This window comes from Oncorhynchus gorbuscha, linkage group LG08 (assembly GCF_021184085.1).
Source record: "Oncorhynchus gorbuscha isolate QuinsamMale2020 ecotype Even-year linkage group LG08, OgorEven_v1.0, whole genome shotgun sequence".
Classification (NCBI taxonomy): domain Eukaryota; kingdom Metazoa; phylum Chordata; class Actinopteri; order Salmoniformes; family Salmonidae; genus Oncorhynchus; species Oncorhynchus gorbuscha.
Window position 1 is genome coordinate 11,391,351 of NC_060180.1, and position 19,593 is coordinate 11,410,943.

The window sequence follows — 19,593 nt, forward strand, 5'->3', positions numbered from 1 at the left end:
ATACGTTTTTGTTGAATGGAATAAATAGTCATGTAACTGTACAAATTGCCAACTAAATTAATAAATAACAAATGGTAAATTATTAACTGTCAGGCCATTGAATTATTATTGTTGCTTGCATCCCATAATGTGCAGCTCAGCCAATTCGGCGTGACCACTCTCTGAGACAGACGGGGTATACAATCAGACCATATCTTGGTAAAATGCATGAATCAATGTAATGTTTAACGTATTACTTGGAGATAAAACACATACAGATAATTTCAAACACACACCACTGCTGTGGTTATCAGACATCCTCGAATCGAATTTGAAATTCAAATGTGAAAATGGTAGAATCCAGTTTTGTTTGGCAGCGGAACGCGTCATCACTGAATTGATAGGAAAAGCACTGGGGGCTTGTCTGGACGAATGGCGAATATGGACTATCAGCGGGACGTTCAAAATTTCAGGAGAAATGCAAGTGTTCGGTCCTCGTGTTCCTCTCTCGCAATGGAGATAAAAAGAAAGAAGATAAGTGAGAGCACTGTATTCTTGCAATCAGAGGTAATGTGCCAGTTTGTTGTCAACCGATTAGCTAACTACTAGGCTAGCAAACTGAAGTTTTTCTGTAACTGATGCCTGTCTAACGAACGCGTCAGCTAGCTAACGTTAGCTAACAACTAACGTATCCAGCTGAGTTTACGATTTATTCTACATAGTGTTACAGTAGTGTTATAATTTGCGCTCTAGCTAGCTATCGTAAATGCAGAAATATTAATGGTTTGCTAACTGTTCCAACGCTTTCTTTTATGATCACTGATTTTTGTAAAACACTAGCCTCAATTCAATCTATGTGATACGTTACTACATCCATTCTGGCCCTGTCCAGAAACAACCCAGCCAGCCTCGCTGTAGCCAAGTTATGTAAACGTCTTCTCCACGATATGTTGAGTTTAACTTGGCTACATAGCCTCTGTCTAGGCACTTATACTGACACTTATGGAGATGTATATTTCCTTCTGATCGTGGCGATTTCTGAATTTAGCTAGCAGCAGTGGTGTAAAGTACTTAAGTAAAAATACTACTACTTAAGTGTTTTTTGTTGTTGTTGATATCTGTACTTTACTATTTTTATTTTTGAGAACTTTTACTTTTATTTAACTACATTCCTAAAGAAAATAATGTACTTTTTACTCCATATATTTCCCTGACTGGCAAAAGTATAAATTACATTTTGAATGCTTAGCAGGACAGGGAAATTGTCCAATTCACACTTATCGAGAACATCCCTGGTCATTAATACTGCCTCTGATCTTGTGGATTCACTAAACACATCATTCATTTGTAAATGATGTCTAAGTGTGCCCCTGTCCATCAGTAAATTAAAAAAGGAAATGGTGCTGTCTGGTTTGCTTAATATAAGGAATTTGAAATGATTTATACTTTTGATACTTAAGTACATTTATCAATTACATTTACTTTTGATACTTAAGTATATTTAAAACCAAATACTTTTAGACTTTTACTTGATTCATTTCTATTAACGTATCTGTACTTTTACTCAAGAATGACAATTGGGTACTTTTTCCACAACTGGCTAGCAGATTGTATCGGCCTATGTAATGTGATACTCCATTAGCGGTTACAGGATAGGTACTGTTTGGCATAGCACATAGACAAGATGATTCTATTTCAAATCTCCTCTCATTGATTGAGACAGATGTACACTTTGTTGGATAACTTCACGGAACAAAAAAAAGATGTATTTTATAACTGAGCATTTTCAAAATGTAAAACGAACCACCTGCAACTGGATACGGACATTTTAGAATGTGCATGTATTGGCCGAATGGGAACGAATATGGCATCGTTGCCCAGATAAGGTTGGTCGAAAAATCTCTGCTATGCCAAATAGCACCTGTCCTGTGACGGCTAATGGAGCGTCACATTAGCCCGTTAAAATATGCTAGCTGCGTAAATTGGACCCGTTTCTCTCCTACATAACAACTTTTCAGTGGTCACAAAGAACACTCCTGCTTTGTATGTTTATCGAAACGTTAATTTGTTTGCTCTATTAACAAACGAATGTTCTTGCAGGCAAAATGCTTGAAAATGTCTACATCTGAATGACACTCATGAAATTAAAGAGGACATGCATTTGTTGTACATAAAACGGATTTCTAAGAAACTAACAGGTGACAAAATAGAGGAGAAAGAGATCCAGGCTAAATAATCAGAACTGTACTATTTGTAGCCTTTACTTTCTTTAGCCTCTTACACCATCAGATGTCTGTGGTGTAAATAAATGATTTCGTTTTTTAATAAAAGTAATCCCTATGTTAATGGTTTATTTGTTGGCTTTCCTCTTGTGTTCTAGCAAAGACCACCCAACATGTCATGCACATCAAACCCTGTCAATCTTTTGTCGGCCCAACCATACATTTGTGTCATGTTTTGAGTTTCTTTATTTCAGAGGGATTAAATGAGTGTTTTCGAACCATTTAACATTCTTCACATTTAGTCTTTGATCTATTGACTTGCCTTCCAGTATCCCTCGTTCATCAAGATCTGTGTCCTCACCCAGAACCCATCAATGTCTCCTGTCTGTGACATGTCACATCCTTTAGCTAGAGGATATCACCAAACTCCTTAGTTACCTGTCTCCTGTGAATCCACACTATTGTAATTGACTCTTTATATTATTATGGTGTTATCCCCCTCCTACAGGACTCTAACATGCAGGAGAAGATAGACTTTGAGATCCGCATGCGGGACGGGACCTACAAGCTCCTGGTGGCCAGCACCAATAGAGAGCAGATCCTGAATGCCTCCAAGAACCTCCTGACCTGCAACACTCGGATCAAAGCCTACATGACAGAAATGCACAATGAGAACCATGGTATGAGAGTCGCATCTCAGAGGTAAAGATAGGCCTCCTATTGTCTGGTTATGTGTGTTTTGTTTGTGGAGTCATGCTCCGTAAGTGAAGTTGAATTTCTAATGTGTTTTGTGTGCCATAGACTATCAGATCGAGTTTCAGATGATCGTGTGGCCTGCAGAGGAAGAGTGGCCTTGTCTGGTAAGATCCTTCTCTTTATTTGTCAGAAGGGAACAATGACTGTCCTGTATCATTTTTGATATTCGTGAAGATCATTAGATATTTGAGCCGAGCCACTTGTCTTAGCACCGTTGTTGTAAAGTATACTGGGATTCTTCCATTTACTGACAGGTTTGTCTTTGTCCTCCACTGTAGGGCTGCGCATACCGTTGATGTGGAAAGACTCTGACCACTTTAATAACAAAGGGAGTGAGTAGATTGTCATTTATTGTTTTCAGTGAAGGGAAAGGAAAGCAACATAGAAGAAACCGATTCTCTGGAAATTCACTTAATTTCATTTAGACTGAACCTAATCACTAAAGCAATTATCATATTCAAGCCATGTCCTTGCCAATATTCAAAATATGTATTCTGAGTGTGGATGTAGTTATGGTTGTGAATCCTGGTTTTAGGTACGCGGCGGGTTGCCATCTTCTGCCTGATGAGAATTGGATCTGAAGTTTTTGACACTGAGATGGTGGTTGTGGACAGATCGATGACTGATGTTTGTTTTGAGGGTGTAACAGTTTTGTAAGTATTCACCACAAATACAAACTCATATTGTTGAAATGGGATACCTTGGTTCTGTCTGCAGGACCCTATCATCTTCTCTCCAGTTTCTTGTTAAAGATGCATTCCGGGATCCAAATTTGTAACATATTGGATTCGTAACATATCAAACTAATTACAAAGCTTGTATGATATCATACAAAATGGATGACGTACTACATAAAAAACAGGGACCACTTTTGGCGTGTGAGCACCACTTTCAAAACTACTGGCTGAAATTATACAAAAGTTTGAGAATGCATCTTTAAATGTTCTGAATCTGACATTTCCCTCCTGATTGACAGTAACGGTGTTGGGCCTGCCTTCGAGCTGAAAGTGGAGCTGTATAGCTGTGCCATAGAGGAGGAGACCATCCTGGTCAACACCCCAAAGAAACTGGCTAAGAAGTTACGCAGCTCTTTTGGCAGGGCATCTGGGAGGAAACTCTGCCCCCTGCTTGAAGCTGGAGACCCTGACGCTTTCCTGCAGTCCAACCCAATACCGCTGTATGTGAGATGTAGTTAAGGCATAGAGTTTTCCCTGGTCAGGTCTCATGTGCAGGAACAACGTTGGGTGCTGATTATATGTAATGGGTAGGGCCCAGATTTACTGCACTGTAGTCACGCCTTTTGGTTTGGCAGTTGTTGCCTTTTGCCTAGTAAGTCATCTGGTTAGTCTTGTATGTTAAATCACTTTGGGTCTCTTTCTGTCTGTCCTTCCTAGGGGGGCAAGGTACAGCCTGCTGGCGTACACCTCTCTGGGCTTGGCCTGGGCCGATGGGGCCTTCCAGTCCCATTCTCTCATTGTCCTCCAGGATGGTAAAGAGCAACACTTCATTGGACATTCTTATATACCGCATTGCGTTAAAGATACATTTCATTGCATGTTTTTGGTTTCAGAAATGGTCACAATATTCCTTGTTTGAACTCTTCTCTTTAGCTGAGTCGTCCTCCTGGCTGCCCCTCTATGGGAACCTCTGCTGTCGTCTAGTTGCCCAGCCCGTCTGTATGACCCAGGACATGATGAATGGCTATCTGATTCAGCAGGTGAGCTAACTGTTATTAACTCTCTGACTGCTCCCAGACAAACTATAGAGTACCATATGTGGCCCTGCCAGTCAAGCCCTGATAAGTAGAGCTAAAACCTTCTTTAGTCATATAACATACCCTTCTATGGTGTAGAAAAGTAAACCAATGTCTTACCGTATCTCCCTACATATTATCCATAATAATTGTCTTCTATTCCAGCAAAGTGTGGAGGGGCTGCCCCGGTACTGCAGCCTGTACTGTGTGCTCAGGGCTGGGAGGCTGTTCTGCTACTACACCCCTGAGGAGATTACTGCCAAGGTGGATCCCAGCCTCATCATACCCACCAACAAGGTAGACATTGCCATGGTAACCGACCAAAATCATTGTGATAGAACAGCACATAACTGTTAGTTTTCAGTTTTTCATCCCTGGGCTTTCCTGCTGTTTCTCTGTCCAGGACACTAGGATCCGTGTGGTGGATAAGGGCCCTCAGAAGAGGTCCAACAGTCTGACCATCACCAACCCAGTGGTGGGGGGGGCTTTGACCAACATCTTCACAACTGACAGCAGGGAGGAGCTGGAGGACTGGATGGAAGCATTCTGGCAGCACTTCTATGACCAGAGTGAGTGTTTAGAAGAGTTAGCAAAAACCTTAATCTCGTGCTCTTTCTTTCACAGATTTAATCCAAATTGTATTTCGCCACCCAACGCTCTGATCTGATATATCTTCTCTCTCCCAGGTCAGTGGCAGCACTGCTGTAGTGAGCTGATGAAGATTGAGGTTACGTCACCAAAGAAACCCCCACTCTTCCTCACCAAACAGGCTGACTCTGTCTACAATGACCTGAGTAAGTCCAGTGCCCTAAACCTTTGACTACATATTGTCTTAGATTTTTCTGATATGCAGTTTTGGGTGAAAAAATACGACTTACTTATTTTTCAATGAACCCTGCAATACACACAAATTAAATAGAAAATGCAATCAATCAAATAATAAAGAAATCAAATTAATACAATCCATCACATAATCAAATAATCAGTCAGATCATGTGAACTCCTCTGAAGAGGTCACTATAAGTTTCTGTAAAACTGCCTTACTGAAACCAGTGTTGGGACCTTTTCGCTGTCAGACACTATTCATATACTATATGATTAATTTAGTAAATTTTCCATCTTGTTCTAAAGGTATAAATTCTCCTGGAAAGTTTGAGAGTATCACCGACATCATCCACAGCAAAATTGAGGAAACAGGGGGCCACTTCCTCATTGGTGAGGAGGAGGCAAGGGAGCCTCCTAAATGGTCTGCTCTGTTTGACGGGTCCATCCCCATAGTGGTGCAGAAGAGTGTTTTGTCTCCGGGCAAAGAGAGTCCCTGTCCCAGCCCAACTCCCAGCTCTGTCTCCAACGACAACAAGAAAAGGCGTGCCCCGCCCCCACCTGCTGACAAGCAGCCTTTCAGCCTCCCACCAGCCAGACCCCCTCCTCCATATCAGGAAAAGGAGAATGTTGGGGCGCGAACCAAGACGGGACGACCTTCGCTGGACGCCAAGTTCTCTGCCATCATCCAGCAGCTGCAGAGGAACCCTGGTGGCCTGTCCAGAAAGAACGCCCCCTTGGGCCAGATAGAGCCTCTCCAGCAGGACTTGGAGTACCCCCAGACTCCTGATGTCCCCCCCAGGCCTACCCCCGTCCCTGCTCCACGCAACAAACTGAGGAAGTCCTTTAGGGAGAAGATGAACCCTAAAGCCTGGTGACTGACTGAACCTCACCTGGGACTAAAGCCTGAAGCCAGGGTCACCAGTGGCCCAAATATGCCTTTTAACTTTTACTAATAGGACCTATTTGGGTGTTTTTAGGGACATTTCTTAATGACTAAGCAACCTTCCTTTAATGAAATGGTCTTATTCCAATGTGTGTCCAATAACTCACTGTAGGAATATTATCATGTATAGACTGCAAATACACTTCTGAATGTGGGACCTTTGGGATAAATAATGTTCTCTTGGTTCTTTTGGCATGGTGTACCTAACCACTATGATGATATACTATGATAATAGTCCTTAATGCATTGGCCTTTCTAACCAGAATATATCACTGAATCGATATATATTGAACACTTATCAGCGACACAGTGAATAGTGGATCAAATGTAAGCATTGCATGAAATGATCTTATAGGCCAGTAGAGGAGAAAATAATTTCAGTTTTGCGCTGCACTCTATATAAGCAGTGGCCTGAAGATTGAAATGGAACAATTGACTTTCTAGCGGACCAAACTAATGCACAGTACACTGTGGCCTGAGCCAGTTATCACTTTGTTTTCTATTCTTTTTAAAAACGTTTTTTAAAATATGTATAGCGACAATGGATTTTAAGGAACTGTTTTGGAATTGTAGATGTATCATCATTATTGTTCCAAATAATTAGCCATTTATTTAGCCGTTAGCACTTGTTTAGTAGTTAGGCTAGCATTTGCTAAAATACACAGGATTTCAAAGCACCATGCCGTTTGTCATTTTTTAACACTTTTAATGCATATTCGTTAACAATATTCGGTGAAATGTCTGAAGTTAATGAAGTTAATTTCTGATTTGTTATTTTTAAATGCGTATTGTGGATGGTCTGTGTAGCCCTAACATATTCGATTATCTTGTTTCCCTCTCGTATACTGTAAGATATCTAACGGTCTTTGATGTTGTGGATTAAAACTCATTTCTACTACTTAAAAAAAAACACATTTTAAAAAACATCAATAAAAATAAATTTAGCATGTTTAAATAATGCAAAAACAAATTGTTGGCACATATCCCACGTTTACTTCTCCATGTAAAAAAGCTAACGTTTGAGTTCCTTGCTCAGACTATGAGAACATGTTAAAAGGAACCACCAACTTTAATATGAGACTTCAATATTCCAAGGTAAGAGGTTTTAGGTTGTAGTTAATATAGTATTTATAGGACTATTTCTCTCTACCATTTGTATTTCATATACCTCTGACTATTGGATGTTCTTATAGGCACTATAGTATTGCCAGTGTAACTGTATAGCTTCCGTCCCTCTTCTCGCCCCTACCTGGGCTCGAACCAGGAACACATCGACAACAGCCACACTCGAAGCAGCATTACCCATCGCTCCACAAAAGCCGCGGCCCTTGCAGAGCAAGGAGAACAACTACTCCAGTGACGTTTGAAATGCTATTAACGCACACCCCGCTAACTAGCTAGCCATTTCACAGCGGTTACACCAGCCATTAGGCTGATGGGCTTGAAGTCATAAACAGCGCTGTGCTTGCGAAGAGAATGCACAAAAGGGCTGTTTGAATGAATGAATGCTTGGTGTTTATGGTTAGGTACAGTCGTCCAACGTTTGTGCTTTTTTTCGCAAATGCGCTTTTGTTAAATCATCCCCCAGGTTGCATCGATTATATGCAACGCAGGACACGCTAGATAAACAAGTAATATCATCAACCATCTGTAGTTATAACTAGTGATTATGATTGATTGATTGTTTTTTATAAGATAGGTTTAATTCTAGCTAGCAACTTACCTTGGCTTCTACTGCATTCGTGGAACAAGCAGGCTCCTCATAGAGTGCAATGAGAGGCAGGTGGTTAGAGCGTTGGACTAGTTAATTGTAAGGTTGCAAGATTGGATCCCCGAGCTGATAAGGTGAAAATCTGTCGTTCTGCCCCTGAACAAGGCAGTTAACCCACCGTTCCTAGGCCTTCATTGAAAAAAAGATTGTGTTCTTAATAATAAAGTTATTTTAAAAATCGGCGCCCAAAAATACCGATTTCCGATTGTTATGAAAACTTGAAATCGGCCCTAATTAATCGGCCATTCCGATTAATCGGTTGACCTCTAGTAAAAACTAGTAACCAAAATATCCTCCATCATAGTGCAGTTGTACCAGGAGATGGCGGTAATACCTTAAGCAGGCTATGCACATCCACATACTGCAGCAAATGCTGTATAATCAGTTGTGGGTAACGTGACTCAAATCACTTTTAGAAAGGGCAGACTCACTGACGTAACATTGCATATAACTATCTGCTATAAATGACCACTGCTGTCCTTTTTAATGTGAATAATACTGCTTGTCCTAGATAACAGCATTTGAAGATAACACCCAATATCAACTAATACCATTCTAATATAAGGATACTTCATCACTCCCTAATCAGACCTAGGTACGGTCTGTACTTTTATAAATATCTAAAATATCTCTCAACTGAAAACGTATTAGCAGTCTGCATACAGCCACTATTAATGGAAACACAAACCTTTCTTTGAATTTTTAGGAACCTTCTGTTCCAGACATACTGTCAGCAAATTGCATTAAGATGTTATGAGTATGACCCAACACTGGTAAAATGCCTTGGAATAGATTTGTAGTTGGGTCTACATGACATTTCAGTATTTCACAATGAATCTTCTTAGGAAATAAGTTCCATTTCCCAATCCCACCCATCTGTGGTATAGTACCACCACAATTAAGGGGAGAAAGACATTCGTAGATAGTAAAATATTTTAATTAAATATACAGAGGATCATATAATACAAAATGTTTTTCTTGTTTGCCAGCTGAATCATCGGTAAACAGATGGCACATAGTATCAAAAACACTAAAGAAAAACAACATGGAAACAATGTGGAAAACATGAACACAAAACAAGCAAATAAAAAATGTCCTAACTTTAGTGTTCAGATCTAAATGTAAGGTGACCTGTGACATCTAGATTGTGTAACCAGCTGTATGCATTTATACTATTTACAGATTATAACATATTACACATGATAACAGACAGTCAAAAGTATTTACATTATTAAAAAGTCAGACATAGAAAGATGCCAGAGAATGGATTTGAACGTTAAGGAACTTAAACGTCAGTTACTGACGCTGTTGAGGCAAACATGACATTAAGAGCATGTAATTGTGAATGAATGTTTATCTTAAAGGGAAAAAATTCCACCCAAAAACTATATTTTGCTATTTGTTTCATTAGTCCATTGTTGATATAGTCCCAAAATGTTTTGCATTTCAGCAATCAAATTTTCAAGATGTATAACATTAAAAATACAGAAATACGCAGCATCATATGATGCGAAATAGATCGTAACGGCTGTATTACTGTATCTTGAAAGTTGTATATCTTGAAAAATTGATTGCTGAAATGCAAAACATTTTGGGACTATATCAACAATGGACTAATGAAACAAATACCAAAATATAGTTTTTGGGTGGAGTTTTCCTATAAGTGTCTGCTCAATCTCAGTCGATTGGCTTTAAAACAAATTTAAACAGCAAATGTGTTACCTATATTTCACATGTTCCAAATACCCATTAAAAGCAGTTATGATGGTTGTTAACCCAGACCAGGTGCTATTATTCCTCGGGCGCTACACGCTGCCTTTTGATCACTATGTCTGGCAGTGGCACATAAATCTATTATAGTAGCCATTCTCTACACCAGTGCTTAACTATCCCTGTGCTAAACGGTAACTATGGTACTATACAATTACAGTCCAATGAGTTTGCACTGCAATGTGATGATAGAATGGAACCTTATAACTGTAATAATAATAGATTTATTTTATATAGCGCTTTCCATTATACAGATAATCTCAAATACGCTTAAAAACAAAAAACTAAAGTACATGCAGTTCTTGGGCTGGACAATGGTCTTCAACTGAGGCTGGCGCGTCCAGGCCACATCCAACTCCGGTGGGCTGCACAGACTGTAGGCCAAGCCTACAACAGTCTCATGAAAGTCAGTCATGATAGAAAACTAGTGCTGCAACCCCTAATCGAAGATTAAGAAAGGCACAGATATTCACAAAGCAATAATCTACAAGACACATTCGTATTTATCATGCATTATGCTGTTGAATGAAGGAGGTGCAGTAAACAGCCTTAGACCAGTGATGTTTCAGAGCTATGTCAAGATAAGAGCTGTCAGATGTCACAGTAGGCAGCATCAGTGACTCATATTAAGCGCAGTATAAATACCTTCTGTTCAATATATTAATGTATCTGGGTCACTTTCCCACCTCTCAAGGGTCAACAAAACATTTTGAGAGAATGTTCCTGACAAACGATACGACTTGCCTTAAAAACAACTGATGATAAACGTCAAATGTGGTTTCTTCACAGCTTGGGTGTTCTGATGAAAATGAGCTGTTATCTACATACAATACCTCAGCACCTTGTGGTTTTGTACAGCACCTTGTTTTAACACAGTCATTTCTAAGACGTGTAGTGGTCTAATACATGAACACAAACAGGCCACAGCACCACACTAGAGAGCTGTAAACAGATCCAGAACATTGATTGAAGGTGGAGTAGCCGAATGCTTAACAGTTGCATGAACTTTTCCGATGGTAAATCTTGTGAAAATAGTTTATTTTAGATAGTCCCCTCATGTTTTTAAGTGTTTCAACCTGATAAAAATCCCCAGAACACATTTGGAGGATGAAGTTGTCGCATTGCAGTGATTTGGAATCCAATCCTTTGGAGTCCCAGCAAATATGATTATCCCCCTGACATGCATGCCAATGGCTTTTCTCTGTCTCCCTCCACACTCAAAGATAATAAGAACCTGACTGTTGAGTGAGAGAAACAACCTGGTTGGTGAACACAAACACTACATAGAGTGCAAATTTATCCAAAGTAACTAAGTGGTGATACAGTGCAAAAAAAAACACAAAAATACACAAAAATGGAGCTGTGTGCCTGACTAAAGAGTTAATCCACCATCTACAGTTAATCAGTGTTGTCATGCTTACTGAAGAATAGAACACTAGATCCACTGTACCAGGGTGAGACGGTTAAGCTCCACGTGGGTCCGTCTGTTAGAGTCTGGTGCTGGGGTGCATGGAGGACAGCTGTGGGTGGGTGAGGGTGGACAGGGGGTACAGGTGGTGCAGGAGGTCCCCGTACAGGGCCGTCCCCCCAGGATGCCTGTAGAAGTGGTGGGGGCTGGGCTGGGAGGCCATCAACTGCCTCTGTAGCATCATGGAGTGGAAGGCTAGCGGAGGGACCAGAGGGGACACGGCTGTCTGGCTCTTCAGGTACTGGAGGTTGTGATGGAGGGCGTCCTGCATCCCGGGGTACATCCCTGGGTAGAAGGGCGCGTGGGGAGGGTAGGTGTGGCCCTCGGGAATGTGGCTGTGGAGGTGGAAGTGGACGGCGTGCGCCGGTTCGGCTGGTTTGAGCTCCTCTCCCTGTGGGTCACCTCGGCGGACAGAGCCGGCGGGGTGCATGGGGGTCACCACTCGCACCTTGCGGTCTGGCACCCCCTCATTCTCTAGTTCCCCCAGGCTTCTCTTACTGGGTCTAGAGGCACCAACAGCGTCAGTGTGGCTTTTAGGGTTGAAGAAGGGCTGAAGGGGTTCCAGGTGTTTGGTGCTAGATATAGTCATCGGAGGGACTCTGCACGCTTTGGGGTGACAGTCTAAACTCTGGTGCATCATGGGATATGGGAGGCCACAGAAAGAGGGCTTTGTGAAAGACATCCTTTGAGAGACAGGCTTGGAAATACTGAAATCTCGAGGTTCCTCTTCCATTGGCCTATCCCCATGTGTTTGTGTCCTCTCAGAGAAGTGGGGAGCTCTGTAAGTCAAATATTCTCTGTCAGAATTGTTTGAGGTGAATACCTCGCTGCTCTGGCGTTCCCTGATAAAATGTCCATGTTTGTCTCTGTTGGGATAACTGTCCATTCGCTCTTGACTCAGACAGTTCTCTGTCTGCCGGTAGAGGTTGTGTAAGTGAGGGGAGGAGTAGCAGTCACCTGCGTAGCCTGGTGGTGCCTGACTGGGCTGCTGCTGCATCCGTGTCTCTCCTGCGTTCTCCTCTCCATCCTGGGTCTCAGTCCTGTGGAGGTAGGGGTGCCAGGGGGGGTGGAGCTGGGGCTGGAAGTGGCTCACTCTGCAAGTGAAGGGCTCAGACAAATCCCCCAGAGGACTCCTCTCTTGATGGGGTTTGATGCTCTGGGCGTGCTGGATGACAGAAGGCCTGAAGACAGGAGCCATCTCTGGGCTATCCGGCAGGAAGTCCTGCCTCAGTTTCACCACCTCTTCAACACAACTGTCGCTCACATCACCCACGCTGGCTGACGGAGTGGGAGGAGGAAGAGGAAGAGGAGGGGAACTGAATGAGTAATGATTTGTCTCACAGACTTGGGAGAGGAGCTTCTTCTTGGCTAGTGGGGACATGACCCCCAGGTTGTCCTTTGAGTACGCTGTTGGCATGGGCATGTGACACTGATTAATCTCTTTGTTTTTACTGGGGGAGTCCTGTTTGTCTGTGATTAGCTCTGTGGAGTACTGCTGCAGTGGGGGTGGGCTCTGCTTACACATGGGCAGGACCTTCCCCACCCTCCCACCATGTCCATAACTGAGACTGTCTGTGTCTTTAGTTACCGGAATGTCAGGATTGCTTGGGTCAGGTAGACTGCTATACCCAGGCTTACTGTTGTTGTCCCAGTGGTATGGATATGGGGTCTTAGACAGGGTTCCATCAGCTTGGTCCCTTTGCTCAGGGTTGAGTTTGTCTGACTGTGGCTGTTGGGGATGTCTCCACTCGGACAGTGGAGACAGTTCACTGTGCAGGACAGGTGTAGCTCTGTGGCAGTCTGTGTTGGGGGGATTCAGTCGCGAAGGTTCCTCCTCGCTCACTGTCTCCTCTTTCTTCAGGGTGAGTTGTAACTCCTCCTCTTCAGGCTCTTCTCTGGGCAGAGGATCCTGCTTCATGGATGCTGGCTCCTGGTTGTCCCCTTTCTTCTCAGATACCTTAGTGGGAAAACACATGCCATACTGTTATTATTTTTTGTGTGTACTTTTTACTCCTTTTTCCCCTGAATTTCGTGATATCCAATTGGTACAGCCTTGTCCCATCGCTGCAACTCCCATACGGACTAGGGAGAGGCGAATGTCGAGAGCCATGCTTACTCTGAAACACGATTTTGACACACTGCTCGCTTAACCCGTGTGTCACAGCCTGGGATCGATACCGGGGCTGTAGTGATAACTCAAGAATTGCAATGCAGTGCCTTAGACAACTGCGCAACTCGGGAGGCCTCCATACTGTTGTTCGATACATAGACATGATGCGTGTGTGATGTTAGCATATGTTATCTTTTCTAAGAAAGAGTGTGTGTAAACCTGTGTTTGTGAGAGCCTGAGACAGACGGACAGAAAACTAGTGAGACTGACCTGTGAGAGCTCCTGGCTTTTTGCAGTGTCCCCTCTCTCCCTCTTCTTCCTGGCCCCCTGCCTCTGGTGTAGTCCACCTTTAGGTCGTTTCGCTGTGACCCCTTTGTGTTTGGCACCCCCCTCTTGGGCTCCATGCTCCTGTTTTTTGGGTTTTGCTGAGGGGAGGGGTTTGTCTTCCTCTCCTTTGGTGTGCCTCTCGTAAGGTAGGAGGAGCCTGGAAAGGTCAGAGTGGAAGAGACTGAGTTAACCTAAATTTGACACAAAGTTAATATGGATTTGTCACCTCTTACCCTGCCCATGTAGCTGCAACGTAACATGTCTAAAAATCAACAAGTCTTTAAAGATTCATGTTCTTTTATTATATATAATTTATTTTTACCCCCTTTTACTCCCCAATTTTGTGATTATGATCTTGTCTCATCGATGCAACTCCCCAACGGGCTCGGGAGAGGCAAAGGTCGAGTCATGTGTGCTCCGAAACATGACCCGCCAAACCGCGCTTCTTAACACCCGCTCGCTTAACCAGGAAGCCAGCCGCACCAATGTGTTGGAGGAAACGCCGTTCAACTGACCACCGAAGTCAGCCTGCAGGCGCCCAGCCCACCAGAAGGAGTCGCTAAAGCGCAATGAGCCAAGTAAAGCCCCCCGGGCCAAACCCTCCCCTAACAACACTGGACCAATTGTGCGCCTATGGAACTCCCGGCCACAGCCAGTAACGACTCCCAGGCTGTAGTGACGCCACAACACTGCGTTGCAGTGCCTTAGAGGCTAAAGATGAATGTTTAAATGCAAACCACCATGGGTCTGGGAATAAGAAAATAAATCAATTTATAAGATAACTCCCCCACACAGTAATGAAAAGCTCCAACGTATATTGGAAGAGGACATTCGCTCTAGGAAGTTATATTAAGATTAAATGGATACTTCGGGATTTTGTCAATGAGGCCCTTTATCTACTTCCCCAGAGTCAGATGAACTCATGGATACCATTTTTATGTCTCTGTGTCCAGTATGAAGGGAGTTGCTAACTAGTGTTAGCATAATGCTAACAGTTATTACTTCCAGTTATTGCACTAACGCTAGTTAGCATTGGCTTGCGAAACTACCTCAAAATTAATACTGGACACAGAGACATAAAAATGCTATCCATGAGTTCATCTGACTGGAGAAATAGATAAAGGGCCTCATTGACAAAAACCCGAAGTATCCCTTTACCTACCAGAGATGCTAGGCCTACAACTGTGGCGTAGACAAAGACACAACTTTAACTTCAACCTTCATTTTGACACTTGACTGACCAGAGTACACAGTGGTGGTGGATGTGAGTCAGTTAGCATAGACTAGAGAGCATGCTGCAACACAGAGCTGGTATGTGCTGAGAGAGCTGGGGAGCCAACTAACACCTGGCACTGAGCCAGCAGATGAGGCAAGGCAGAGGCCCCCAGTCAGGGCTTGTTAATCTTTACATCACATTACCGTGGAAACGGTTAACACACTACAGCTGCTAGACTAGAGTAACTAAAGAACCATCCATTCTGACTGAGCTGTGCTGTTGATGAGACTAATTACAGGGTGGATTGTGACATGAAGGGGGCTATTATTACCAAGATCTTATCAAATGTGTGAAACAAAATATGGACCAACATAAATACTGAGAAAAACATGTTGAATAATACTGTACAGGTGGAACACCACAAAACAGAGTATCAAATATTGAAAAGAGGTAGTAGCAACCAGTGATGGAATGTTCAATATTATTTGGAAAGCCTCGCCCATAACTTTAAGGCCAGCTATTATAATAACAATCCAAATGCTATTTGGAAATAACTTCTCAAACCTTCTCAAGGCATAGAATTATTCTCATGTGTGCACATAAAGTTGTTGCTCAATTTCCTCTTTAAGGGACATTGTGGTAGAACAAACCAGGAATCATGCATGAGTGGTTTGCTTCTTCTTCACAAAGAGAAATGCCTATAAGAGTTGAAGTGGCTCAGTGGGAATTTTGTTATTTTTTCTACAAACCAAACTGCTGGCAGCAGAGGCAGTAAAACTACATTTCATACAGCTGGCACCAGGCCCCAGGCCAAGAAAGGAAATATACAATTAAATGTGACTTATTTGAAAGAGGGAGAGGGAGGAGAGAAGAAAGACAGATGTTAATGTAGTGAAACAATTATTCACCATAAACCACTGCACCGTTGAGAAATAATGTGGTGAACTCGACGTGACTAACTATATAAATAGGGTGAGGAAAATAGTGAGTAATTTCATATACACACTGTCGAGCTGCTCTCACGTTTCCAATCTGTGAGGATACCATCTGCTGTAAGATTGAATACCATGCCATGCTAAGTTTGGCACCTAGCAATACCAATTATAAATCAGTATCTATCGGCAGACATGGATGAGAATTACATAATCCGGCATTTTTGTGTTGGGAGATGAAGACCCATTGTCTTATATCTGGGTAAGAACATGACTGCTTTTCCCTATATCACTTCTCAAGAATGCCATTGAAAGGTGAAGGTACCGTCCATACTGGAGTGGTTATCACACCTCGGTTGAACATTCTCCTAAAATCCATGTTACATCACACAAAGTGTTAAACTTAATATTCCAGACACAGTATCTTGTCATTTAAATTTTATTTGGAAATTAACTAAAAATAACAATGTTCTTTTGGCACGACAGGATGCTTGATTCTTTTCTGCTTCTCTGTTGCTGAACAGTTAACTATGAAGAGTCACACTATAAATAGCACCTGCTCTGTAAAAGACTCAATGAGAGAATAAGTACAGGGAGAGCATATAATATTCTCCTGATCACGCAATACAGTAATGGTAATACAATATGACTTATGTAATTTCCTGAAAGCATGGTGCCTGGGACAGTCTACAATCGAGAGGCCATGAAAGGAATTCAGTCCGCTATGAAGGCTCTTTGGACAGTAATAGGTTACATTTATGTAAATATAGGGATTTCTCTTATATAAATCCTTGGTGGAGTTCAAAACAAAAAATGCGTCTCCGAGGAACACTTCTAGTAATGAATATGACACACAATATCAAATTCAAATGCAAGGTATCTTCTTGCACACTAGAGGGCAGAAAGAGCACAACATGACAGACATGGAAAAGTCAATGAGGGAATAACTCAATGAGGGAACAAGAGCTTACATTTTGGCGAGGTCAATAAATACTTAACTTCCGGTTGTGGCTATTGAGCCTTTCTTTACATGAGCAGCCATTTTCCATGATGTTCATAGTACATTCCAGTATGCAACCTAACCAGTAATAAAAAATACAAAAGTTAAATAGGCAAAAGAGGCAGACAGGTCTTTCTCTTTCATATTGGAATGTAATTAGGCTACAACTACATTTCTTAATATAATGTAGGCCTATTATTGTAAGATTCTTTGGAAATCAATACAATTGCAATTCAGTGACAAATTCAATTAAGCATGTGCGTCCCATTATAATAATGGATTTACATGCCAAACAAGCAACTGAGCAATGACATTATGTTTTTACTAACAACAAGCTGGTCTTTCATCTGAGTTAAAGGGGGATTGGTTTGTGGAATCCAGGAAAGGCCAAGTCACCAAAGTGGTGGAAAACCCCTGCAGACTATTCCATTAAGTACTTTTCCTGGTGATGAAATTAATTTGAGCTGGCGCTCTGTTTATTTCAGAGGCTTTCTTAAAGGCCCAGAGCAGCCAAAAACATGATTTTATATATGTGTTTTACATATACAGAACAGTCAAAAGTTTGGACACACCTACTCATTCAAGGGTTTTTCGTTATTTTTTTACTATTTTCTACAATGTAGAATAACAGTGAAGTCATCAAAACTATGAAATAACACACACAGAATCAAGTAGTCACCAAAAAAGCGTTAACTTCTTGGTGACAGGGGGCAGTATTTTCACGTCAGGATGAAATGCATGCCCAAATTCAACTGCCTGCTACTAATCCCCAGAAGATAAGATGTGCATACAATTAGTATATTTGGATAGAAAACACTCTGAAGTTTCTTAAACTGTTTGAATCCTGTCTGTGAGTATAACAGAACTTATTTAGCAGGCGAAACCCCGAGGACAAACCATTCAGATTTTTTGTTGTTGTTGAGGTCACTCTCTTTTCAAGGATTTTTCATTGGGAATCCAGATTTTTAAGGAACCTTCTTGCAGTTCCTATCGCTTCCACTGGATGTCAACAGTCTTTTGAAATTGGTTGTGGTTATTCCTTTGTGTAATGAAGAAGTACGGCCATCTTGAACGAGGGTCACTTGAAGTGTACTGTTAGAGGCACGTGACCAGAAAGCTAGCTACAGTTTGTTTTCTTCCTGTATTGAACACAGATCATCCCGTCTTCAATTTTATCTATTATTTACGTTAAAAAATACATAAAGTTGTATTACAAAAGTAGTTTGAAATGTTTTGGCAAAGTTTACAGGTAACATTTGAGATATTTTGTAGACACGTTGCGCAAGTTGGAACCAGTGTTTTTCAGAAATTGCAGCCCAAATAGAGTTCAAGTAACATACACATCTCAACATCAACTGTTCAGAGGAGACTGCGTGAATCAGGCCATCATGGTTGAATTGCTGCAACAACAAAAAACACTACTAAAGGACACCAATAAGAAGAAGACACTTACTTGGGCCAAGAAACACAAGCAATGAACATTAGACTAGTGGAAATCTGTCCTTTGGTCTGATGAGTCCCAATTTGAGATTTTTGGTTCCAACCACGGAGTTTTGGTAAGATGCAGAGTAGGTGAACGGATGATCTTTGCATGTGTAGTTCCTACTGTGAAGCATGGAGGAGGAGGTGTATTGTTGTGTGGGTGCTTTGCTGGTGACACTGTCTGTGATGTATTTAGAATTCAAGGTACACTTAACCAGCATGGCTACTACAGCATTCTGCAGTGATACGCCATCCCATTTGGTTTGCACATAGTGGGACTATCATTTGTTTTACAACAGGACAATGACCCAACACACCTCCAGGCTGTGTAAGGGCTATTTGACCAAGAAGGTGAGTGATGGAGTGCTGTATCAGATGACCTGGCCTCCACAATCACCCGACATCAACACAATTGAAATGGTTTGGGATGAGTTGGACCGAAGAGTGATGGAAAAGCAGCCAACAAGGGTTCAGCATTGTGGGAACTCCTTCAAGATGGTTGGAAAAGCATTCCAGGTGAAGCTGGTTGAGAGAATGCCAAGAGTGTGCAAAGCTGTCGTCAAGGCAAAGGTGGCTACTTTGAAGAATCTAAAATCGAAACTATATTTTAATTGGTTTTGCACTGTTTTGGTTACTACATGATTCCATATGTGTTATTTCATAGTTTTGATGTCTTTACTATTATTCTATTCTTGTGTCCAAGCATAGTTTGGGGTCTCTTAACATGTCCATGTTTTTGAAAGAAAAGCAATAAGAATTGTCTACTAAATTAACATAACATTGATCAGAAATACAGTGTAGGCATTGTTAATGTTGTAAATGACTATTGGAAACGGCTGATCTTTAATGGAATATCTACATAGGCATACAGAGGCCCATTATCAGCAACCATCACATCACGTTGTGTTAGCTAATCCAAGTTTATAATTTTAAAGGGCTAATTGATCATTAGAAAACCCTTTTGCAATTATGTTAGCAAAGCTGAAACGGTTGTCCTGATTAAAGAAGCAATAAAACTGGCCTTCTTTAGACTAGTTGA

At 41.7% G+C, this 19,593-nt stretch overlaps 2 protein-coding genes across 2 annotated transcripts in view; one reads left to right on the forward strand and one right to left on the reverse strand.

The window, feature by feature from the left end:
• The first annotated feature begins 115 nt into the window (after positions 1-115).
• Positions 116-7,429, forward strand: rtkn2 (rhotekin 2). Its single transcript, XM_046358465.1, has 12 exons — positions 116-546; positions 2,710-2,903; positions 3,003-3,061; positions 3,236-3,289; positions 3,493-3,610; positions 3,934-4,134; positions 4,352-4,446; positions 4,568-4,674; positions 4,876-5,007; positions 5,114-5,279; positions 5,397-5,504; positions 5,842-7,429. The coding sequence occupies exons 1-12, from the start codon at positions 412-414 to the stop codon at positions 6,408-6,410; spliced, it is 1,938 nt and encodes a 645-aa protein (XP_046214421.1). The 5' UTR covers positions 116-411; the 3' UTR covers positions 6,411-7,429.
• A 1,739-nt stretch (positions 7,430-9,168) lies between these two features.
• The window catches only part of LOC124041194 (AT-rich interactive domain-containing protein 5B-like), a 64,675-nt gene continuing 54,250 nt past the window's right edge, over positions 9,169-19,593 (reverse strand). The window contains exons 9-10 of the mRNA XM_046358467.1: positions 13,868-14,081; positions 9,169-13,444 (exon numbers count right to left, since the gene is read on the reverse strand). Coding sequence (XP_046214423.1) covers positions 11,507-13,444; positions 13,868-14,081 — 2,152 coding nt within the window. The 3' untranslated portion in view covers positions 9,169-11,506. The remainder of the gene's footprint in view (positions 13,445-13,867; positions 14,082-19,593) is intronic.

Bases quoted from the DNA above. Each gene is read 5' to 3' on its own strand.
- rtkn2 (XM_046358465.1), top strand. From the start codon at position 412: ATGGCGAATATGGACTATCAGCGGGACGTTCAAAATTTCAGGAGAAAT. The intron at 3,611-3,933 runs GTAAGTATTCAC...CCTGATTGACAG, and splicing joins TTTGAGGGTGTAACAGTTTT to TAACGGTGTTGGGCCTGCCT. The intron at 5,008-5,113 runs GTAGACATTGCC...TTCTCTGTCCAG, and splicing joins TCATCATACCCACCAACAAG to GACACTAGGATCCGTGTGGT.